Genomic DNA, 20,927 nt, shown 5'->3' with positions numbered 1-20,927 from the left:
AGAGATGGGAATTTTGTTGGGGAGCATATCTTAGAATTTAGCTAAGCCTCATTCTTCCAATAGCAGAAGGACCACATCATAAGCAGTTTAGTTTCTAATGTGGTCAATTTAACCCAGATCTGGACAGCCCTATGAGCAAAGCTCCTAAGTACTAATGGTATTAACCTAAATTTTAATAATTACTTGATCAACCAACCATAAAGTCATTTCTTTCCTTTCCACTCTTGCCTTTGTAAAGCATAAACAGATTTATGCTATTATAAAATGTATTTGCTATAAATTAACTTTAAATAAAATTGTTTTGGGGTGATTACACAACTGACATACTTGTTTTTCAGTTGAGAATTACTTTTTGGTGTTTCTCTGTGTAACACTGGTAAAAGTCATCCTATATTTAATCAAAGTCTAGAGTCTAAATAAAATTTAATTTAAAAAATTACGTTAAATTTCTGTCTGTTCATAGCATTCTCCTAAAAATGAAAGCTTTTCTTAAGGTAAATGTCACAGATACAGATGTCAATATATACAAATAATGGTAGAGTCAAATTAAAAGTTAATTTATATCAATTTCCCTATTTAAAAAAAAAACCTTTCCACCCTGCCACCTCCCCTTGCAATTATAATAAAACTTACAAAAAAAATCAATCAATTAAAAACATTCAGGGGTGCATGGTGGTTCAGGGGCAGAATGCTCCCCTTCTATGCAGGAGTCTTGGTTTCGAGTCCCAGACCATGCACCAAAACCAAAAAAAAAAAAATGTTCACAGCCTTATTAGCAGTGAGACAGAGATAAATCCAATGGCTTCTGGCGACAGCTGGCCAAGGCTGCCTTTTAGCTGGACATGTCACTCTGGGGACATTCTTGGCACCTCAGGGAAGTGGCAGAGATATAAGGGCGTGATGACCATCGTCCGCATAGGTGTCTGGGACACCCCAACTGAAATAGTCACAGCCTTTTAGTTTCCTTTCTCTAAAATGTCAATAATGAACGTCAAAGATATTTATATTTTCCCACAGTAAATTTTGGGCTAATTAATGACAACATGTCACATGTAGCTTCATGAGAAAGTGGTATATAAAACCCAATTCCTAGAAGACTAGAAATCCCCCTTACAAATTCTGTGCAACAAGCCTGTCCATAGTAAATATGTATTTTATTTAATTTACTTAATCACCTCATCAAACAACAATTTACAAATGAATCTACTTTTTAAAAATCTCTACATTTTATTACTGACTGTTATTTTAAATACATCTTGCCATAACTCTGATAAGGGAAGATGAGCTGGTTGTAATACCAAGTCAGAAGTAATGAGCAAATCACTATGGTAGTTTTTGCTATGCATTTGATGGTGAAGTGGATTTTCTATATTAGCAACCCAACAGAAGTCACTGTTAGTGGAAAAATATCGGTGGCTTAGAAAATAACTTTCTTTTGAGTTAATCCTAAGCTTTCTGTCATATTCCAATTAGTGTCATTAATCATTTTTTTCTGGACTTGTACAGAATCCCTGCAAATTGAATAAAGTGCTTTAATTTTCTAAACCCAACGGCAAAAGTATATAGGACCCCAATGGAATTGTGAAGCAAACCAGAGCTTTGTTTTATTCTCTCTTTTGTTTTTCCCCCAAAAGAACACCTAGAAAATTTGATCTCTCCAATTACATGCCCTCCTGGCCCCATCCTCCACTCCCCCAAACAATCAGATGCAAGCATTAGATTTTTTTCATTTGGTTTACAATTCTTTACAATTTAGATTTTAATGCATACCTTCCCTGCCAGCCATCTAAAATTCTCTCCCTTTTTGGCTCAACTGCTGTTGTAGTGTTATTGGGTCCTGTTTTATATTGGGACAGCAGGCGCTACAGGTGGTTGCATTTTACCAGCGAACCTACTGATTCTTATTTATTTTTGTACTGAGTTTCATCTCAGGGGAGAAATCTTCAACCTATATAAAACATGTAAAAGAAAACAGAGGGCAGGCCACTGTGGCTCAGTTGGCAGAGCTCTCGCCTGCCATGCCCGAGACCCGGGTTCGATTCCCAGTGCCTTCCCACGCAAAAAAAAATAAAATAAAATAGAAAACAGTAAATGAATTTTTTTAGAAACTCATGGGTAGCCAGAGGGAGCCACCATTTCCTTGGTCCTTATTACTCCCGAATTTCCTGACTTTGACTTCCCAGTAACTATTTCTTTTTGTATTTTAAAAAAGAATTGAGCAAATGACATTTTTGATGATGCACAGATTATAAAAGTGTTTGAATAAAAAATGGCACGTATGTTCTGAAGAGACTTGCAACATAATGCCAACAGCCTGTTGATTCACTAAGTACTTTATACTTAAAAAGTAACAGATAAAACAGAATAACTTCTCAGTGTTATTTTCTTCTGTGGGAACGCCAAGGATCTTGAAGGGGCTCATGTAGGATGATCGTTTCAGGCCATCAAAAACTGTAGGCCTTATTGTGTTTAAATCTTCAGCACTGCTTAAGAGAGAGGACAATTTTATTTTCACAATGACATGAATCCCTTCCGATCACAGGCTTCGGCCTCCAAATGAGCCTACAAAATATTTTTCCCAACTCCAGATTCACATATTAAATTAATGTGCAAAAACAGACAAACAAAAATCCACCACCAAAACAAAGTCTACTCCTCCACAAAACCACCTGCTTTGGGGAAAACAAATGCCCTCTGTTCCATGTCCTTATCCTAAACTCTTATAAAAGAACAGGCTAACATGTGCCCACCCCTACCCCTGAACCTGTGGTTGCTTCAATGTCCAAAGAAGCCAGTCAAGGAAGGGGATGCTCTAGAAGTGCCTGGGGTGGGCTCCACGGCCCCGCTTGGGCCACTCCTCCTGCACCCACCTCCGCAGCACCTTCTCCACATCGGCCCTGTGGTACAGCCTGCACAGCTCCATCAGCTGCTCCACAGTCCGCTGACTGTTCCGGAGCAAGAACTCCAAGGTGGGGCTCTGTGGCCTCTGCTCCAGGAAACACAATTCATCATATGGCATGCCCCATTTGCTCGCAAAATTCCTCCAGTTTTTTACAGTTGGGTGACACGGATCCAGCTTTATCCTGATCACATCTAGTAAGTCCTGGTCATCGAGCAAGTCACTTATGTCAGGGGCCCGGAGCGAGCATGAGGAACACGTACAGTTTTCTTTACAAGATCTGTCCTTGCTTACATCTGCAGGGAGAAACAATAGATTCCAGTGTGTCAACAAGAGGCCTAGAGCATGCATTCAATTCTCTCAGCCTTAATTTTCCTGCTGAACTGTCAATGGCATCAGTGTGCATCTAACATAGTATATCTCACAGAGGAATATTTCAGAATGTTCATTTCTGTGTGCATTTTACAATCTGTACTCCCACAAAAAAGGGTTGTGTTGCTGGAAGCAGGTATGGTTTTTTGGTAAGTTTTGCCTTTTTCACTTTCTTTCTGAGACGCTCTATGTCTTATAGTGTGAATCTGTGACACTGCTGGCTAGAGATAAAGGCTCCAGGGAACAGAGTCCTCTCTGTGTGCAGATAACCAGTCCAGGGTAATCAGACCCTCACTCACCAGCACCCTGCTATGCCCTCGGAGTAACCAGCTCATACTTGCATGTACCGCAGTCCTTACCCACTTCCAAGTTTCAAGTCAAGCCTGACAACTTTTTAACACCAAACACAGCATGTGAGGGTATAAAGGATTGCACAATTCTTTATAAGGTGTTTTAAAAATAGAGAGAGAGAGAAAGAAAGAAACTGGAATATCCACTTCATACGCATATTTGAAAATGAGTGATAATTGATAATGCCAGAAAACTTATTCTAAATTTATGGCTACCTTTTCATGCCTTTGCCTTTATCTGTGTTTTCTTCACCCTTTGAAGCCATGCCAATGGCCTGAGGTGTGTGCAGTGAGATGGAAACCAGGTTGGCCGAGCAGGAAGCTTTTGAGCTGAGCTCTCATCACGAAGACCATCCCAGTAGAAGGGCAGCATTCTTATACTCAATCATTTTTAGCCTCATTTGATTAGTAGGAAGCATGTCAGTAAAAGGATGAAGTTATTAGGTGAGAGACACTGGCAAGTAATTTATAACAAATTATTAAGCCATGTCTGCAAAACGTACCAACTAAAGCAACTTGCATTCTTTAACAACCCTGAGTTTCATCAGCCTCTGAACTCAGATATAAACAACTAATGGTTTCATTAGAGGTCACTGGCTTGTCAAATTCTAGGGAAGGTGATGATGACCTTTCCTATGTATGACACTAAATTGAGTCCGGGACTTCTCAATTTAGGAAAGTAAAGAATTTGGCAAGAGGGAGTCACTTCAGTAATCAAAAAGTCGAGAACCAGAAATTTTGAAGCAAGTATAAATTAAAAGATAACAAAGCAAGAGCCATGAAAATTATGCTTAGATCTTCCGACCTATGAATATGACTTTTGGGGTCTAGTCTATGGAGATAAATCCAAAATATGTCTATGCGTGAAAGTGTTTATAATGGTGGTGTTTAGGTTAGCAAGTGTTTAAACAACTTAAATGTCTAAAGTTAGGGAAATAGTGAAGGAAATTATGGTATTATTTGATGGAATGCTATTTAAATAATCATGCAGAGTAGGTAGCCACCTCTGAAATGCTTGTGCTGTAATAGCATGTGAAAAATGCAAGATATAAAGAATGTATGTACTCCATGATTAGAACCATGTGAAAACTGTATGCTAATAGTACTATGAAAGGACATGTACAAAGATAATAATAGCCATTGTGTTAATTTGGTAGGATTCTTTTTCTATTGTCTAAACTTTCTCTAGTGGTATTATATTTCTGTGATGACAAAAACAATGTATTACATTAGCAAGCATCTTGTTAAACTTGGCATAGAAAAGAGTTATCAATGGAGCATCTCTCTAGTTCACCCAGCTTCATTTACACATTGAAGCCCACCCTTCAAATTTGTTTCATTGTTTCTTTCTTTCCTTCTCCTCATTTTGGCCACCCACCTCAACTGGTACCCTCTCCCTTATCTACAAACATGTATAAAGTTCCTCTGTCCTAAAACCAACAATCTTAAACTATGCTTGCTGAAGCCACTTTATCTTTCTCTTCTTTTATTCACTGCTAAATTTCTAGAAGGAGAGTTCAAAGACTACTGCTTCCAATTACTCACCATGTTCTTAATTTTCAACCTCCAGCAACATCTGACCCAGCCTAGTGCCTGCTAAAGTCTTTGGTAACTGGACCCAGTTCCCTGTGCCCAATGATGGCCAGAGTCCTGTTCCAATTGGGCAGAAATTCCAGAATAGGAGGGTGAATCCCCACCTGACTCTGAGGATCACTGTCTGCCTGGACCTTCTGCTGATGCTAATGCCCCATCCCATCAGCTCCCCCTTGGATGAGGCTGCTCTGGAACAGACCCCAAGACTCTTTTGCCCTTTTTGACACTGTATATTGCACTGCAGGTTGTGTCCTCTCTGAGGATTCCCTCTTATAACCAAGTCCAATATCTTCAGGCACAGCCTTAGCAAGTCCTGGCCACATCCCTTTGCTCAATTGCCTGAGATACTGAGGTCCCACCCTGTTACACAGGTGAGTCTTGAGAATTATAAAGAGGTAGCTTTGTTCTTCTCTTAGCCCTAAGCTTTCCTTCTCCACATTTTCTTCCCCCGGTGATCTTCTCTACTGCCACAACTTTACCAGTCACTTCACCTCTACAAGGCTCCCCCATTAGTCTATAAGGCCCTTTGTCTTTGCATCTGCAGGACTCAGCACAGCCCCTGGCATGTAGTAAATGCCCCTACCCGATACCTGTTGAGTGACTGTATGAATGCATGAGTGAGTGAATAAATGAATGATTCGCCCTGCCTGCTCTCCTGGGCTCCATAACTGGACCAGTGGGAAACCTCTTCCTTATGTCCAGGTGACAGCATTAACACAACAGACCTAAAACAGTCCTCAACATTTTTCTCCCTATGCACCCCCAAATACCCCAACTTCCCAATTTACACTTAGGGTTCTTCAATTCTTTATTGGCTTTTTCACTGTATCCGACCAGTTACCAAATTCCAGACTCCCATGCCCAGCTCTCTGTGCTGCTCTTTCAGCCTTACTTCCCGTGATTTAGAACCTGTGCCAGCCAAGCTGGATTACTCAATTCCCTGAAAAGATAACCTGGCACTTTATTTTATTAATGGTTAATTAAATTTTAAAAAACTGATATAAGTTCAGCATAGCATAGAAAATTCAGAAAATAAACACAATTATGGAATTTTGGCTGAACTCATGGACATTTAGGTTTTCCCAAATTTTTATGACTGCCAATGAAAATGCAATGCAGACCCCTGCTTACGAATTTTAGATCCCCTCTTTAATCATCTCATCAGTAATGGGATTATTAGGTCAAAAATCATGAATATTCTAAAGCTACTTAGACATGTACCCCAAGGTACCTTCTAGAAATAAAGGCCCTACCAATTCACATTCATACCAGAGTATAAAGATGGTGCTTATCTCACTTCACCTTTGTCAGCACTATTAATTTTTAAAATCTTGGTCAATTTCCTAGGTTAAAAAAATGTTATATCTTATATTTTTTCTACTTGCACACCTCTTCGTGTGCTTTCTCTATGATCTTGTGCTTTCCCTCTCTCAATGAACTTTATTGAACTTTCCTTCCACGCCTTTTATCCAACCTACAAAACCCACAGATTCACATCCTTCTATGAAATCTCTCCTTCTCCTACTCAAAACGCCATCTCACTGTGACTCTCCAACTCCTTTGGTTTGTAGTTCCTGAGTCAGCCTTGCGGCGAGACAATCTATATGGTTTTCGTGGTCCTCTTTATACCTTAAATTCCTTGAGAATAGACCCACATCCCTCTACAGCATGTCTACAATCTTAGCGTTTAAAAAATGTTGAATTATATTTATATGAAATATAGCATATATGTCATTTTCACAACAGAAAATGTTAAAAATTTCTATGAAATATGAGATTATTTTTCAGCCACATTAAAAATGGTGCATAAAGAAATAAGACTTTAGGTGCATAGTGGGGCATAAGGTTAGTTATAAGATAAAGAACTTTTAAATGGTGAGGGTTGTTTCTCGCTAAGAGAGGTGTTAAAGGAGATAGCACTCTCCTTTGCCCTTATTTAAAGGTCAAATTAACAATGATGAGTCAAGTGGGAAAGAGAGTAGGTTACCAAAGAATATGGATAATCCAGTTTTTTGTGAAAACAAATACTACAGATATTTAATTCCGCATAAATCATATATTACTCATACACACACACAAGCATGGAGAAATGTCCAGAAGGATATAAAACAAAAATGTTAACAAGGGTTGATGCTGGGTGAGGAGAACTCAGGTGACATTAATTTTCTTTTTGATTATGGGTATTTCCTAAATTTCTATAATTATCATTTGGCTACTTTAAAATAAATAAATAAATATATAGTAAATGTTTTAGGAAACTAAAATAGGATTTAAACCTCTAAGTCCAAAATTATATATGCGATGGTATCTGAAGTTCCTCTCTAGTCTTACCTTTGTGAGATTCAGTGTTGGTATTGTTTTCTTATTCAGTGTCAAGAAGAAGAATACAAATACCAATAAGATTTCTGTGAAGCTCTTTTAAACCTAGTATATGTGAAGCTTTTATAGTACATTGACCACATGTCAGTTTGTTTTCAGATAAATGATGTCAAAAGATCCACTGGTATGTGTGTGTGTGTGTGTGTGTGTGTGTGTGTGTGTGTGTGTGTGTGTGTTTCCAACAACATAAATGATTTAGAATCTACCTGGACCACCAACACCAGCGAATTTAAAGCAGGCTTTAAAGCAGCCTCTTAGAATCACAAACGATAGTCAGCTCTCTAGGGGACTTAAGTGGGGGAAACATTTTTTTTCTATCAAGTTCATTTTGTCCTGCCGTATTAAAAAACACCTACCATGTCATATTGTATATGAAAGGGGAGGTAGGGTGACACCCTGGAGAAGAAACAATTACAGGGGTGGAAACACTTGGGACCAAAGAAATTTTAATCAGAAATGAGAAAAATTGGATTATTATTTGATGCCTCTCAAATGACAGTGTTGCTGCATAGCAGAAATATAAAAATTGCCTGCTAAATGCACAAATGAATGAGAACTGTGCTTTCTCCTTAAGAGACAAGATGCATTTATTATTGCCTGATGTAATTTTAGAACCTGAATAGAGAACTTACAGTAAAGGAAAGAATGCAGCTATGTCTGATAGTAAACAGATATTGGTCAAAAATAGTAAAGAATTGGCCTTAAAATACAAAAAAAAAAAAAAGATAAATCAATTCAAGATTTGGGGAGTAATGGAGAGGGCTGTTGAAAGAAGTAATCACGTATAAAAATTCACTTAGATTCTTTAATAATTAGGGCCCTCACTTGCCATGTTTTTAACACTTGTGCATCTTCCACTAATGCAAAACCATTAATTTAAGCTGATCTTATTTTAGAGACCAAGACTCCAGAAAGATTTGCTTTCTGTAAGTCTTGTATGAGTGCTGGCTCAGACTATGGAAAAATTTGGCAGGGAAGTAAGGACCAAGTCTCTCCATGGTTTTTCATCATTACAACGACTGTCATTTATTTACTGAGATATACTCAGCACTGAGTCCTTTACATACTAATCCCAAATCATCACAATGATTCTAGATCTGTGTTAGGTGGAGCTCATCAAATCCAGTGCTCCAACTTCCTGGAGGCTTGATTTCTCCAGGCATTTTATGGTCTACCTCAGGGCCTTTGCACCAGCTAGCTCCCCTCCCTGGGGCCTCTTCCCTTAGACCTGCACACAACTAGCTTCTTTTCATTACTCAGGTCGTGGTGCACCTACTTAGCTAAAGTAAAACCCTTCCCGTTACCCTGGTTTATTTTCTTCGAGGCCCCAACCACAGCATGAAATGACTTGTATTTATTGTATGTATCTCCCAGCTAGATAAGAGCTCCAAGAGGGAAGGGACTTCGACGTCTAGTGCCACCTACTGTATGCCAAGCACATGGTAGGTGCTCAATAAATATTTGATGAAGACATCAAATGGAAGAGTGTGAAATAAAGAGATAGTTAAATTAGAACCTCTGGGCAGACTATGAAACAATATCTGGACATTTTCAAATCAACTGAGACCTTTTTTTGGTGCTAAGGAAAAGCAAAGCAGAGAAAGAATACTGGTTGCTATGGAGACAGGGTACACTATATTCTGCAGAGGTTAATGCCGGGCCAAATGAATGTCAGCACCAGCTAACACAGTGCAGCTGTGCAGCATGGGCAGGTTACCGAACTTGCTAAGCCCATTCCCTCACTCCTGAATGAATGGGGATAATGATACCTATCTCATAAAGTTGTCATAAGGATTAACTCAGATAATCCATTAAAGCCCCATCCTCTAGTGCACTGTAAACATGCAGCAAAGAACAGCTAGTTAGGGTGAAAGATAATAACCAACAACCTTTAAAGCCTTCAGTTGCCTTGGAGGCAAGCTAGAAGCACCTGGAGAAATTTATAAAATACTGACATCTGGACCTCTCCTGCCAATTCGTATTTAATTGGTTTGGGGTGCCAGCAGGGCATGGGAAGTTTTAAAAGCTCCCCATGAATTCTCATGTGCAGCCAAGGTTGAGAACCTACTGCCTGAAAGACTTCCACAGAGCACTTTGTCAGAAGGGGCTACCAACGAGAAGCAAGGCCACTTAGAACTTCATTTAGAAGTTAGATTGGAGAATGATAGCCACTTCTCTTTGAGAGATACCATGTTTGTTTGCTGATGAAGAGTCCGGGAACAGTTTCCCTACACGAAAAATAGATGAATGGATTTTCCTACAGAGCATTCCTCTCTCACACCCCAATAACTCTCTTACACACCCTTCACAGGGGGGACGAAGAAGACTTTATACTCCAAAAGAATTGTTCAAGAACCCAGTATGTTCATCCAAAAGGTATGTCTATGTCACTTAAAACAATTGTAAGAAAGCGTTAATGTCCAATGGCACCGTATCTAACTCTTAAGTTTGGGCTGGCTGGTTATAAAATACCTGTCAATTAGCAGTTAATTGTGAATTTGGAACAAGATTCAGAATTCACAAAGGTCATTATTAGTTGGGCCTAGAAAATGATTCCAGTCAGGATGTTGGCAGTGGATCACAGATTGCCTTAATACGTCTGCCTGCAGATGAGGTGCTGTTTTATCTTGCACCCGCTGGCTTTTCGAGAGCTACTACCAAGTGGGTGTTTCCTTCCAGCGTACTCCAGTGCAACTGCTAGCCTTCAGAAGGTTTATAATGATGTTTCCCAGGATAACCAGGTATTGAGTTAGTTCAAAACAACTAAATAGTAAAACTTTCATACTGGCAACTTGGGAGATACTGAAGTATTAAGGTTACAACTCTATCCCAGGTGTCTATAAATTATCAGATTTGGAGCTTGCAAATTATCAGATTTGGACTCTTTTCATCAGCAAACAAACGTGGTATCTCTCAAAGAGAAGTGGCTATCATTCTCCAATCTAACTTCTAAATGAAGTTCTAAGTGGCCTTGCTTCTCGTTGGTAGCCCCTTCTGACAAAGTGCTCTGTGGAAGTCTTTCAGGCAGTAGGTTCTCAACCTTGGCTGCACATGAGAATTCATGGGGAGCTTTTAAAACTTCCCATGCCCTGCTGGCACCCCAAGCATCAAAGTTGACTCAAATACTTCTGCAGTTATATGTTATTAAGGGTGTAAATTCATGCTTATTTCCATGGTTCCCAATGCTGTCAGAAATAAATACACTTAAAATGCCAGTTTATGACTGATAAACCACTGGGACACACACACACACACACACACACACACACACATTAGTCCCCGGATGTAGTTATACGTGATGAGCTAGAAAGTGAGGAAGAATTATTTTTATCTATTAAGAAAGAGATCTAAGGGCTTTCAGTGGGTGCTTGATCCCTTTACTAAAGGAAAGCAACATGATTTCAATTTTTTTCTCTCTAAAAGATCCTTTTAAGAAGACATCAAGTTGGAAGTGGCACTATGGAGTCTTACAAATTGGGTGGATTTAGGCAATAAAAATAAACCATTTTAGGCCTCAATTGTATCACTGAACAAAAGTGCAGTGCTCTCTGAGCAAAAGTGCAGTGCTTTCTGTTGTCTACTTCTTGTAGAGGATACATGAAGCACAAACAAACAAACAAACAGTTAAACTCTTACATAAGAAGGGGCCCAGCATGGTAGAATTTTACATGAATTTTAAACATGAATTTCTGAAATAATGTGACACAAAAATATTAAGGTCTCAGTTTATGTGCAAAATTTGAAAAAAAAAAAGAAAATCCTATTTTACATAATTTCTATAGGGAAGTTCTAGATTATGCATATTTTGGCTTTTGCTTGGTCTTCAGAAACTCGTTACCTTAAAAATGCAAATGTTTCCACAGAACAGGTGCAGAAAGTACTGTGTTCCACGTCACCTCTGCCACCACTATGAGATGGACAAAGAGCAGGGTTTTTCCTTAAATTGAGTTTGTAAATGTAAGAGTAAAACTTCAATTTACTGGTCACGTTTGGGAAATGAGATCTTTCAATTTCGTGAATTTTATGATAACTGAGCTTACTCTTTTAGGGCCCAAACATTTTCATTTTGTATAAAAACAATATAAAACTTAATGTCTGCTGTAACAAGGTAAAGGGAACATAATTTAGTTTTGTTGCTGTTGTTTTTAATCCAGGGCATCACTATGACCCTCTGTTACTTTCTCATGCCTGCCCCCAGGGATGACTGTTTCTATATTCAAGTGCTCCACCAAGGGAGTTTTGCCTTCCTAGTGATGGCTAATTCTGAATTGTATTCCTTCTCTTTTCCTTATTACAAACCCTTAGCTGTCATTTCGGCAGTCTTGCTCCCCCTTCTTTAGTAATGCCCTCCCGGCTTCCCATATTGCTATTTAGATAACAGACAACAAAGGCTTTCAAATGAGCAGATCTGAATGAAAGCCAGGCTCTGACTTAAGACCTGTGGGTCGCATCCGTGGAAGTGGAATACATAGAAGCTTCTGTATAAGGTGCTTCAGCTGCTCAGAGACTGACTTTCTGGCTGGCTGGGGTCTGGGAGCTGCCTAAGTTTGGGCTTCGTTTTTGTTCCAGCTTAAGCTAGAAGTCTGAACTTGACAGGGTGCAGTATTACTGCACCGTTTTCACAGGGGGTGGCCTGGAGTGGTGGCTGGAGCAGGTTCTGGGTGATGAACGGACAGAGCGTATGCTCCACTTGCTCCCTGTGGGACCCGGTGGGCGCAGCGTAACCTCTCGCTGCCCCAGTCACTGCACACGTGCCGTGAAGAAAATAGGAGGTCCTAAGTCAGAGCGGTCCTGAGGATGATGGGAGCTGTCTGTGCAAAGAGCTTAGAGGAGTGCCTGGTACACAGTAAGTGCTAGGGTAATATTTGTAAAATAAAATTTTTTGTCTCTTACTAAGACAAAAAATATCTGCTTCTGTCAGTTGTTCAAAACTGAACAAACTGTTCAAAGTGGTCGTAACAAAGCCATTAATTCAATGTTTCTCATTTCTATTGTTTATAGGAAACATAAAAACATAAACTTCCTACGCCATCATGCTTGGGGCTAAAGATATTACCTAACACAGCACAGTTTCTGCTGTGGAGGACAATTCCGGAACAGGTTCATAACATACCATAAAATCACCTACTATCACTCTGACATGTTTATTCCTTAGAGGGTTTTTGATATTCCTAATCAAATTTCTTCATTCATTTTAATTTTAGCTGAGATTTCAGATTAGTGTGTGGGGTGTTAGTCTTGTGTAATTCAAATTTTTAAAAAATTATTATTTCAAAAGAAACGTACGCTTGTCACACAAAATCTGAAAATTCAGTTGAGCATATGACAAAACAAAAATTATTCCTCTCATTATTCAGGCCAATCACATTTAAAATTTGGAGAGTTCCTTGGTGATTTTATCACGCATGTGTACATATTTGCCTATATGTGATCATTTGTTACATGTATATTTGCATAAACTGCTTAAACATTTTTTTTTCCAGATTTTTCTGATACTTGCTCATGTTATAAATTTTAGAAATATAGACTAGTGGAAAAAAATAAAAATTGCCTCTGCTTTCCCCATCCCTCCATCCTCCAGTTAGGTGCTTCTCATCTGAGCATCTGTTGGCTGCAGCATTTGTAGAAGAGGAATTCCTTATCAGCCGGTGGCCAGGGTTAGGATGCAATCCAAGGAAGGCGAGGGTTGCGATGAGAGGGGTCTGTTTGGAACCCTGGAAGTTAGGGCTGCCCCATGAAGCCTGGGTGGAAGGAAATACCCAAAGCTCATCTGGCATGATTTTTCCTCCATGTCTTATCGCTGCAGGTAGTGGTTGAACTAGAGCCAGAACCCTAACTTCTGTCTCCCAGAGCTGTACTTTTGCCTCATGGCCCCCTTAGAGATGCTGGTGCACAGGGGGTCTTTCATAAATAAATATTTGTTGAATGAAAAATAAATTCACCTAGACTCTCATCACCCTGAGATAACTGCTGTTAACATATTTGGATATTTTCTTACCATCACGTTTCTAAGGAAAAAAACAAACAGTTGAATATATGCGGCATGTTCTGATTTTAAGCATGGTTCCCTGGGCACAGTCTGGGTGTGATATCAAGTTGGAGCTGCTCCTGAGGGTTTTACTGATCAACCCTTCCCTCTCCCTTCCACCCCACTCATAAAGAAACAAACAAAATCCTGATGACTCCAATCATTTAATATGTATTTTAAAAGATGTAAAAAATATTGATGGGATTTTAATTTTTTGGGTAATTATTATATTGATTGGGTGGCTTGTTTAATTCTCACTCCATAGTTCCCCCATGATTAAATTAACAAGAAATCTAAAATTGCCAAAATTTCTCTTATGATAAAAATAGGCAGCGGGGAGCAACCTTTCATGTTTCTTTGGTTAAATACGCTAAAAGCAGGAAAAGGTGTGGGAACGTTAGTCATGGCCTAATGTCACGATGTGCTCCTCTGGCTTACTGATGTGCCCAGAGACACAGAGAGGGAACTGAGATGGATGATGGACAAGCTGGCTCTTCCGAAGCTAATTTGGCTTGCCCAAGTCCTGGGGGCAGTAGCTGTCAGACTCCAAGGGAGGGTCTGCTCCATTCTGACCTGCTGTGCCCCTCACCAGCAAAGTAAGGTTGGCTCAGAGAAAATACTCTTTGAAGGCTTTTGTGAAATCTCTTAAGATTCAGATTTCTTTGCAGTTCACTGTGGCATATTATAGCTGGAAATTTCTGTTCTGTAATACAGATTTTTTTTTTTTGTAATACAGATTTTTAAAGCTAACGATAAACACATTCTCAAATTCTCTTTCTCATGGACACCCAGATCTCCTTAAAGTCAATCATTTACCTGTAAGTGTATCTTCAGTACTGTCTGGAAAGCCATTTTCTTCTCCCTAAAAACCAAAAAAGCAACCTTCATTAAAATCATAACTATATGAAAATAGAGATATTAGCAATGTTCCAATTTAATTAAATTTCCACCAAAATCTAGGGAAGAAACGGATGTTAGGAATGACACTTTAATGGGTGCTGAGCTGTGTCTCTCGATCTAGAATGCAGCACCAGGAAGACAGAGGTTGTTGTCTGTTTGCTCACAGTGCTGTGCCCCCAGTGCCAGGAATAGTGCCCAGTACACAGTAGGCACTCAATAAATACTTGTTAAATGAACTAGCGTTCCTATTAAAAGAAATGTATCAGTGCACAAAACAATATGTTCCTGCTTTGTTTTATTTTACATATTTTGGTTTATTTTCCTATTTACTTTTTGGGGGCCTGCCATTTGTGTACTGAGTCTTCCCTTTATCTATTGTACTTATATATTTAAGTATATATTACCGAGAAGCAAAAACAGTTAGACAGAATGCAAATTTTCTGTAACACATAATCTAACTCAACTTGTCTAAATAGCTCATTTAAACAATCAAAACACAGGGAGTCCAGAATAAGAATGAGGGCCTTTAATCCTGTACTGCTTAATGTAATGCCTGGATACATCCCAGAATATATTAAGCAGATAATAAAAAAGTATTGGCAAAGTTCCTTGAGGGATGAGAGAAAATATATGGAGCTATGAAACTTTACCATCAGGGAAACCCCCGATGCTCTGTTAAACATTAGGGACACCCAAATCAATAGGCCAAGCCCTTGATCTTCAGGCTTGCTGTTGTGAAGCTTATGTAGGTATCAGAGAAGCTTAGCTCACCTATAGGCATGCCTAAGAGTCACCTCCGGAGGACCTCTTTTGTTGCTCAGATGTGGCCTTACTCTCTCCAAACTCAACTCTGCAAGTAAAATCATTGCCCTCCCTCCTACATGGGACACAACATCCAGGGGTGAAAGTCTCCCCGGTGGCATGGGACATGACTCCTAGGGATGAGCCTGGCCCTAGCACCATGGGATCAACAACGCCATCCTGACCAAAAGGGGGAAAAGAAGTTTGTAACAAGGTTTCAGTGGCTGAGAGAGTTCAAATAGAGCTGAGAGGCTACTCTGGAGGTCATGCACGCAAATTTCAGTTAGACATTGCTACATATCATAACTTGCCAAACCCCAGTGAAAACCATTCCAGCCAATCCTAAAGAACACCTAGGGCAATATATAAGATTCTACAAAAGTTCCATGCACTAGGGTAAACTTTCCAGAAGTCTACAATCTCCAGATGGGTCCCTGGACAAGATAAGTCCTGAAACCTAGTAGGCCCAGCCTCTCCAGAACATCAGCTAGTTCTATCTCCCTACCCCATATTATTGACAGACCCTTCCAATATGAAGAAGTTAGAATGGGCATAGTCAAAATACCCCTAAAGAGTGGGAGAAAGATCAAAGGTGATGGTGGAGTTATACAGAGAAGGTAGGATTTAACAAATGAGTTTGAGTGCTGACTCATTATACTGATATCTCTTTTAGTCTCTACTATCTTAGAGCAGCTAGAAGTATCAATCTAAATTGTGAAGTTGTAACCCATACCAAACTCTGAAATTACTAATTGTTGTGCTGTGCATTTAAATTTATTGCTTTTTTTGTATATACATTATTTTTCATGAAAAAAGAAAAAAGTGATGATAAATATATATATATTCCTTCTAGCCTCCTATATTCTGGAGCAGCTAGAAGGAAAAATCTGAGTTGATGGTATGGTAGCCCATGACAAACTCTGGGATCTGTCCTTAACTACTTGTTGAAGAGTGCTTCAAGAATGATTGCTTTTTTCTTTCTTTGCTTTGTATATATGTCATATTATACAATAAAAAAAGGTTAAAAAAAAAAAAGTCAGTTACAAAGCAGCATCCAAATCTTTTGAGGGGTAATTGTGTTTCTGCCCCAAGAACATCCGAGAGACAGCCATCTGACTGGGGGTAGAAATGTTCACGCTCTATTTTTACAACCTTGGTCAGCTATGGTATAAATGACATCTAGGGATTTATTCTGATCTTCTCAGAAAGGTGTGTGTGTTTTTAAGTGTTTTCAGTGAAGTCAGCAGATGAGCCCAGTCCCAGTATTCATTGTTTATGTTAGCTCCATCTTTCTACAACTATAATCTCTTTCAGTACCTAACGTCACTCCCTCCAGCCCTGGAAACGTAGGAGTACTGGACTTGGATCAAAAGCCTTGAGTTTTGATCCCAGCTACACTAATAACTTCAGGCAAATTGCTTAAAAAACTGGATCTCAGAGTCCTATTATAGGCACTGGAGAAGCTCACCTCTAGGGTGCTTTTACATGCTCAGCTCTCTGAGTTTCACCCTTAAAAATACACTAACTCCCTGGTGTCAATGTATTTTTTTTTTTTTTTATGTGGGCAGGCACCAGGAATCGAAACCAGGTCCTCTGGCATGGCAGGCAAGCATTCTTGCCTGCTGAGCCACCGTGGTCCTCCCAGTGTCAATGTATTTTTAAACAGTCTTTTTCTCTTCACCGCCTGAGAAGGCTTTCTTTCTCCTCTTTGCAAGTTCGTAAAATCCCAGGTCTCAGCAGTGACTATACATTTGCCTCATTACCAGCCAAATTTTCTTCACCCAAGAAGCATTCGCATGTCTTAACAGCCGTATTTCCACTCCCCCACCCCCATACAACTAATCTAAATTTTTAAAATTCTGTTTGTGTTCCCTCCATGGCCACAGTCCTTATTGGAAGAAAAAACAACCTGCTCCCCATAATCCATACAAATCTGTTTCATTTAGTCGAAATTGTACTTTCCTCTCACATTTCCCTCACTCAGGTGTGTGTGTGAGAGAGAGAGACAGAGAGAGAATCTTCTCTCTACACAATGTTTTACTTTTACAAGGCTAAATACAGAAGCTCCCAAATGCTAGGAACACTTTCACTATTCAACAGGTCATGTAGAGACCTGCCGTTTCCCATCTGCAAACCCCCAGCAAGATCGGGCAGGTGAGCTCTTTTATCTCAGAGTCATGGCTCGGCTCACTGAATTGGAACCTTGTGCTGAGCAAACAGAAAAAGGAACTTCAGGTCATGTGAAGGGACACAAATGTTAGAACTTGATAGATTTTGTGGAAAGAATGAGGTCCTGGCTAAAACGTGAACTTACCTATTACATTATTCCATTACATGGTATATTTGTTCTGATTTCTCATAATCTGGAGAAAATTTCACCAAAGTCAATGTCTGGCCAGAATCATCCCTGTGATACAGGCAGGGAACATGACTCATGAAAGTTGATGAAGACAGAATTTAGATTCATATCTACTACAATCTTTATTCTTAGCTCTGACTACTATATTATTCTACTTTTTAGGTTAGTTTTCCCCGAGTAAAATATGAAAAGACCAATTCTTGTGGCTTTTATCATTTTAAATCACATTCTCGCAGTTGTTCAACAAATATTTCGATTGTGCAGCTAAGATCTACAAGTTTCCATGCTGGAGCATATATAGGAAGATAAAAAGACCTGAGCCCTTGACCTGAGGCTTGCTGTCAGTTATGCTGAGGAAACAGAGATGCACAGAAATAACTAAAATATGAGGCAGAAGACTGCAAGCTCCATCAGGGAGGTACAAATAAAGTCAGAAGGGAGAGGTTTCTTCTGCTGAGAAACATCCTAGGAGATTCCTTCAAGACAACAGTTTGAGAGGGGTTTTGTTGATGATTTGGACAGCGAGAAATTGGGAAGGGGGGCATTTAGCCAGAAGTTTGTGTGAGCTGAGAGGGAAATGTAAAAGCATAGGGAACCTGCAGTAAATAACAGGGCATTATGTCTTAAGCAAAGGCAATGAGAGGGGAGATAAGGCTGAAAAAATTGACTGTGACCAAATTGAGGCCAGAAGGGATCTGGACTTTATTTGAGAGACAATGTGAAGTGACTAAAGGGCTCTTGTCAGAAGCAGGGCACGATCAGAGCCATCTAGAAGCTAAGCAAGAGATAGTCACCTGGCTGGAGCGTGTAGGACAGACGGGTGGTGGGGGAGAGGCCCGAGGCAAGGGATCAGACGGGAAACCATGAGCACTCACAGGCAAGGGCTAATGAGAACCCAAATTACTTATCCAGAGAGGAGGGCATAATGCAAGACCTACTGTGGAGATAGAATTATTAGGAGACCAGTGAAATAGGTTAAGTGGAGAGCAAGGTTTAAAGAGACGATAGATAAGACAACGAAGTCAAACTCATCCACCACAAGTTTGAGATGCCCGTGGACTTTCTAAGTGGTGCTGTCCAGGCAGAGTTGAATACGTGGTGCTGGTTCTTGGGAGAAGCCAGGGCAGGACATGTAAATATGGAAGTTGAAGTCATTATGGAAGAAGAAATTGACAATGGATAGCAAGATGTGAGGACTATAACCTTGAGGAATACCAGAACACGTACTTTATAACGGCAGGGGAAGAAATGAGGAAAAGGAGGCAGAGAAGGGGTGTACTGGTTTGAAATGATGTATGTCCCCTAGAAAAGCCATGTTTTAATCAAAATCCCATTTCATAATGGCAGAATAATCCCTATTCAATACTGTATGTTTGAAACTGTAATCAGATCATCTCCTTGGAGATGTGATTTAATCAACAGTGGTTGTTAAACTGGATTAGGTGATGACATGTCTCCACCCATTTGGGTGGGTCTTGATAAATTTCTGGAGTCCTATAAAAGAGGAGAACTTTGCCTTAGAACAGACCATGCCTGTAAGTAACTTTGATAGCAGATTCAGAGAGAGCCAGAGTAGAATGACATAGCCACGAGAAGCAGAGAGTCCACAAGCCAGCGACCTTTGGAGATGAAGAAAGAAAATGCCTCCTGGGGAGCTTCACGAAACAGGAAGCCAGGAGAGAAAGCTAGCAGATGACACCTTGCTCACCATGTGCCCTTCGAGCCACGAGAGAAACTGTGACTGCGTTTGCCATGTGCCTTCTCACTTGAGAGAGAAACCCTGAACTTCATTGGCCTTCTTGAACCAAGGTATCTTTCCCTGGATGCCTTTGATTGGACATTTCTATAGACTTGTTGTAATTGGGACATTTTCTCGGCCTTAGAACTGTAAACTAGCGACTTATTAAATTCCCCTTGTTAAAAGCCATTCTGTTTCTGGTACATTGCATTCCAGCGGCTAGCAAACTAGAACAAGGGGTGATCAGAGAAGAGGGTAGAAAAGCAGGTGGCTACAGCATCAAAAGTTGTACAAAGGTCATGGAATCTGAGGGCCAAGAAAAGACAAGATTTGGTAATGAGGAATGAGTAGTAATTTTGGAAAGTTCTAGTAGAATGGTTAAAACCAAAGGTGGAGTATACCAGGTTGGTAGTGAAGGTGATGACTTTTTTTTTTTTTTTTGAGAGCACACACATGGTCATTTCTGCCTGGATGCTATGCTCCCCACCCCTTTTATCTGCGAGGTGTTGGCTTGGATGTCACTTTCTCTAGGAAACCTTCTCCAAACCCGAGTGTGGGTGATGTGCATGTGGGTATCTCTGTGGCGTCCTGTGTGTGCTGCCCCATGGGGGTGCTTGTGAAGGTGGGTGTAGAGGGTTGGAGTCTCTCTCCTCTGAACCAGACTGTAGACCATCAGGCTAAGACCTTGTTCATATTGTACCACAGTAAGTAGGGCATGCCTGGGACATAGTTAGCACCAAATATCCATGGAAGGGCAGGAGGGAGGGGGAAAGGGAGGAAAGAAGACTTAAATATAGAAGGGAGTCTGTGCTTTCCCAAACCAGTGGATGGATCACGTTCTTCATGTTGACCTCCTTTCCCTTTCCCCCATTCCCTCTGACCCTATCTGGTCACCAGCTCTGTGGCCTCCATCCCTTCCAATTCCCTTCTGGTTTCACCTATATTCCTGTTCCTGTCAAACATCTTAGTAATCTGCTTAAGAACACCCTAAAGTTGTATTTCAGCTGTGGGATTTTGTCAGTCCTTAACTCTACATAAACTACTCTGCCAGTTTTGCTTGAAATTGCTAAGTGTTGCTGGGGAAGCAGAAGCTACAAACACCACACATTCATGCTGTCCGGCCCCAACTGCTCTATGGCCATTCCTATATTCCCCTCTAATTGTCATCCTGAGGTACCTGTGGGTCCTTTTCCAAACCTTTTCCACTCTGCTGATGGCCCCATACTCATCCCTGTTCCCTCATTCCCTGAGAAGTAGGCAGATGCAGACCCCACCTCCCTCTAGACGTCTCTGGATTTACTTTCTTTCTTTATTCCTGTCTCCGAAGAGATGATGTGTTTTCATCTTCAAAGCCCATCCCTTGCCTCCTCCAAGTCCTTTTTCTGCAATTATGGTCCTACGCAGACCCCTTTTATGGCACTTATCTTGGTGCCCTATGAAGAGTGGGGCTAGTCCTTATTCTCCTGTATAGTCCTGGCACTGAGCTCAGATGCTGTGTGAAAACTCTG

General features: G+C 40.2%; 1 protein-coding gene across 1 annotated transcript in view; it reads right to left on the bottom strand.

The window, feature by feature from the left end:
- Nucleotides 1-865: 865 nt before the first annotated feature.
- Nucleotides 866-20,927, bottom strand: part of EDARADD (EDAR associated via death domain) — a 64,484-nt gene continuing 44,422 nt past the window's right edge. Inside the window, exons 5-6 of the mRNA XM_077167807.1 lie at nt 14,438-14,483; nt 866-3,195 (exon numbers count right to left, since the gene is read on the bottom strand). Coding sequence (XP_077023922.1) covers nt 2,813-3,195; nt 14,438-14,483 — 429 coding nt within the window. The 3' untranslated portion in view covers nt 866-2,812. The remainder of the gene's footprint in view (nt 3,196-14,437; nt 14,484-20,927) is intronic.

Source organism: Tamandua tetradactyla, chromosome 7, assembly GCF_023851605.1.
Source record: "Tamandua tetradactyla isolate mTamTet1 chromosome 7, mTamTet1.pri, whole genome shotgun sequence".
Classification (NCBI taxonomy): domain Eukaryota; kingdom Metazoa; phylum Chordata; class Mammalia; order Pilosa; family Myrmecophagidae; genus Tamandua; species Tamandua tetradactyla.
This window is presented reverse-complemented; position numbering and strand designations above follow the sequence as displayed.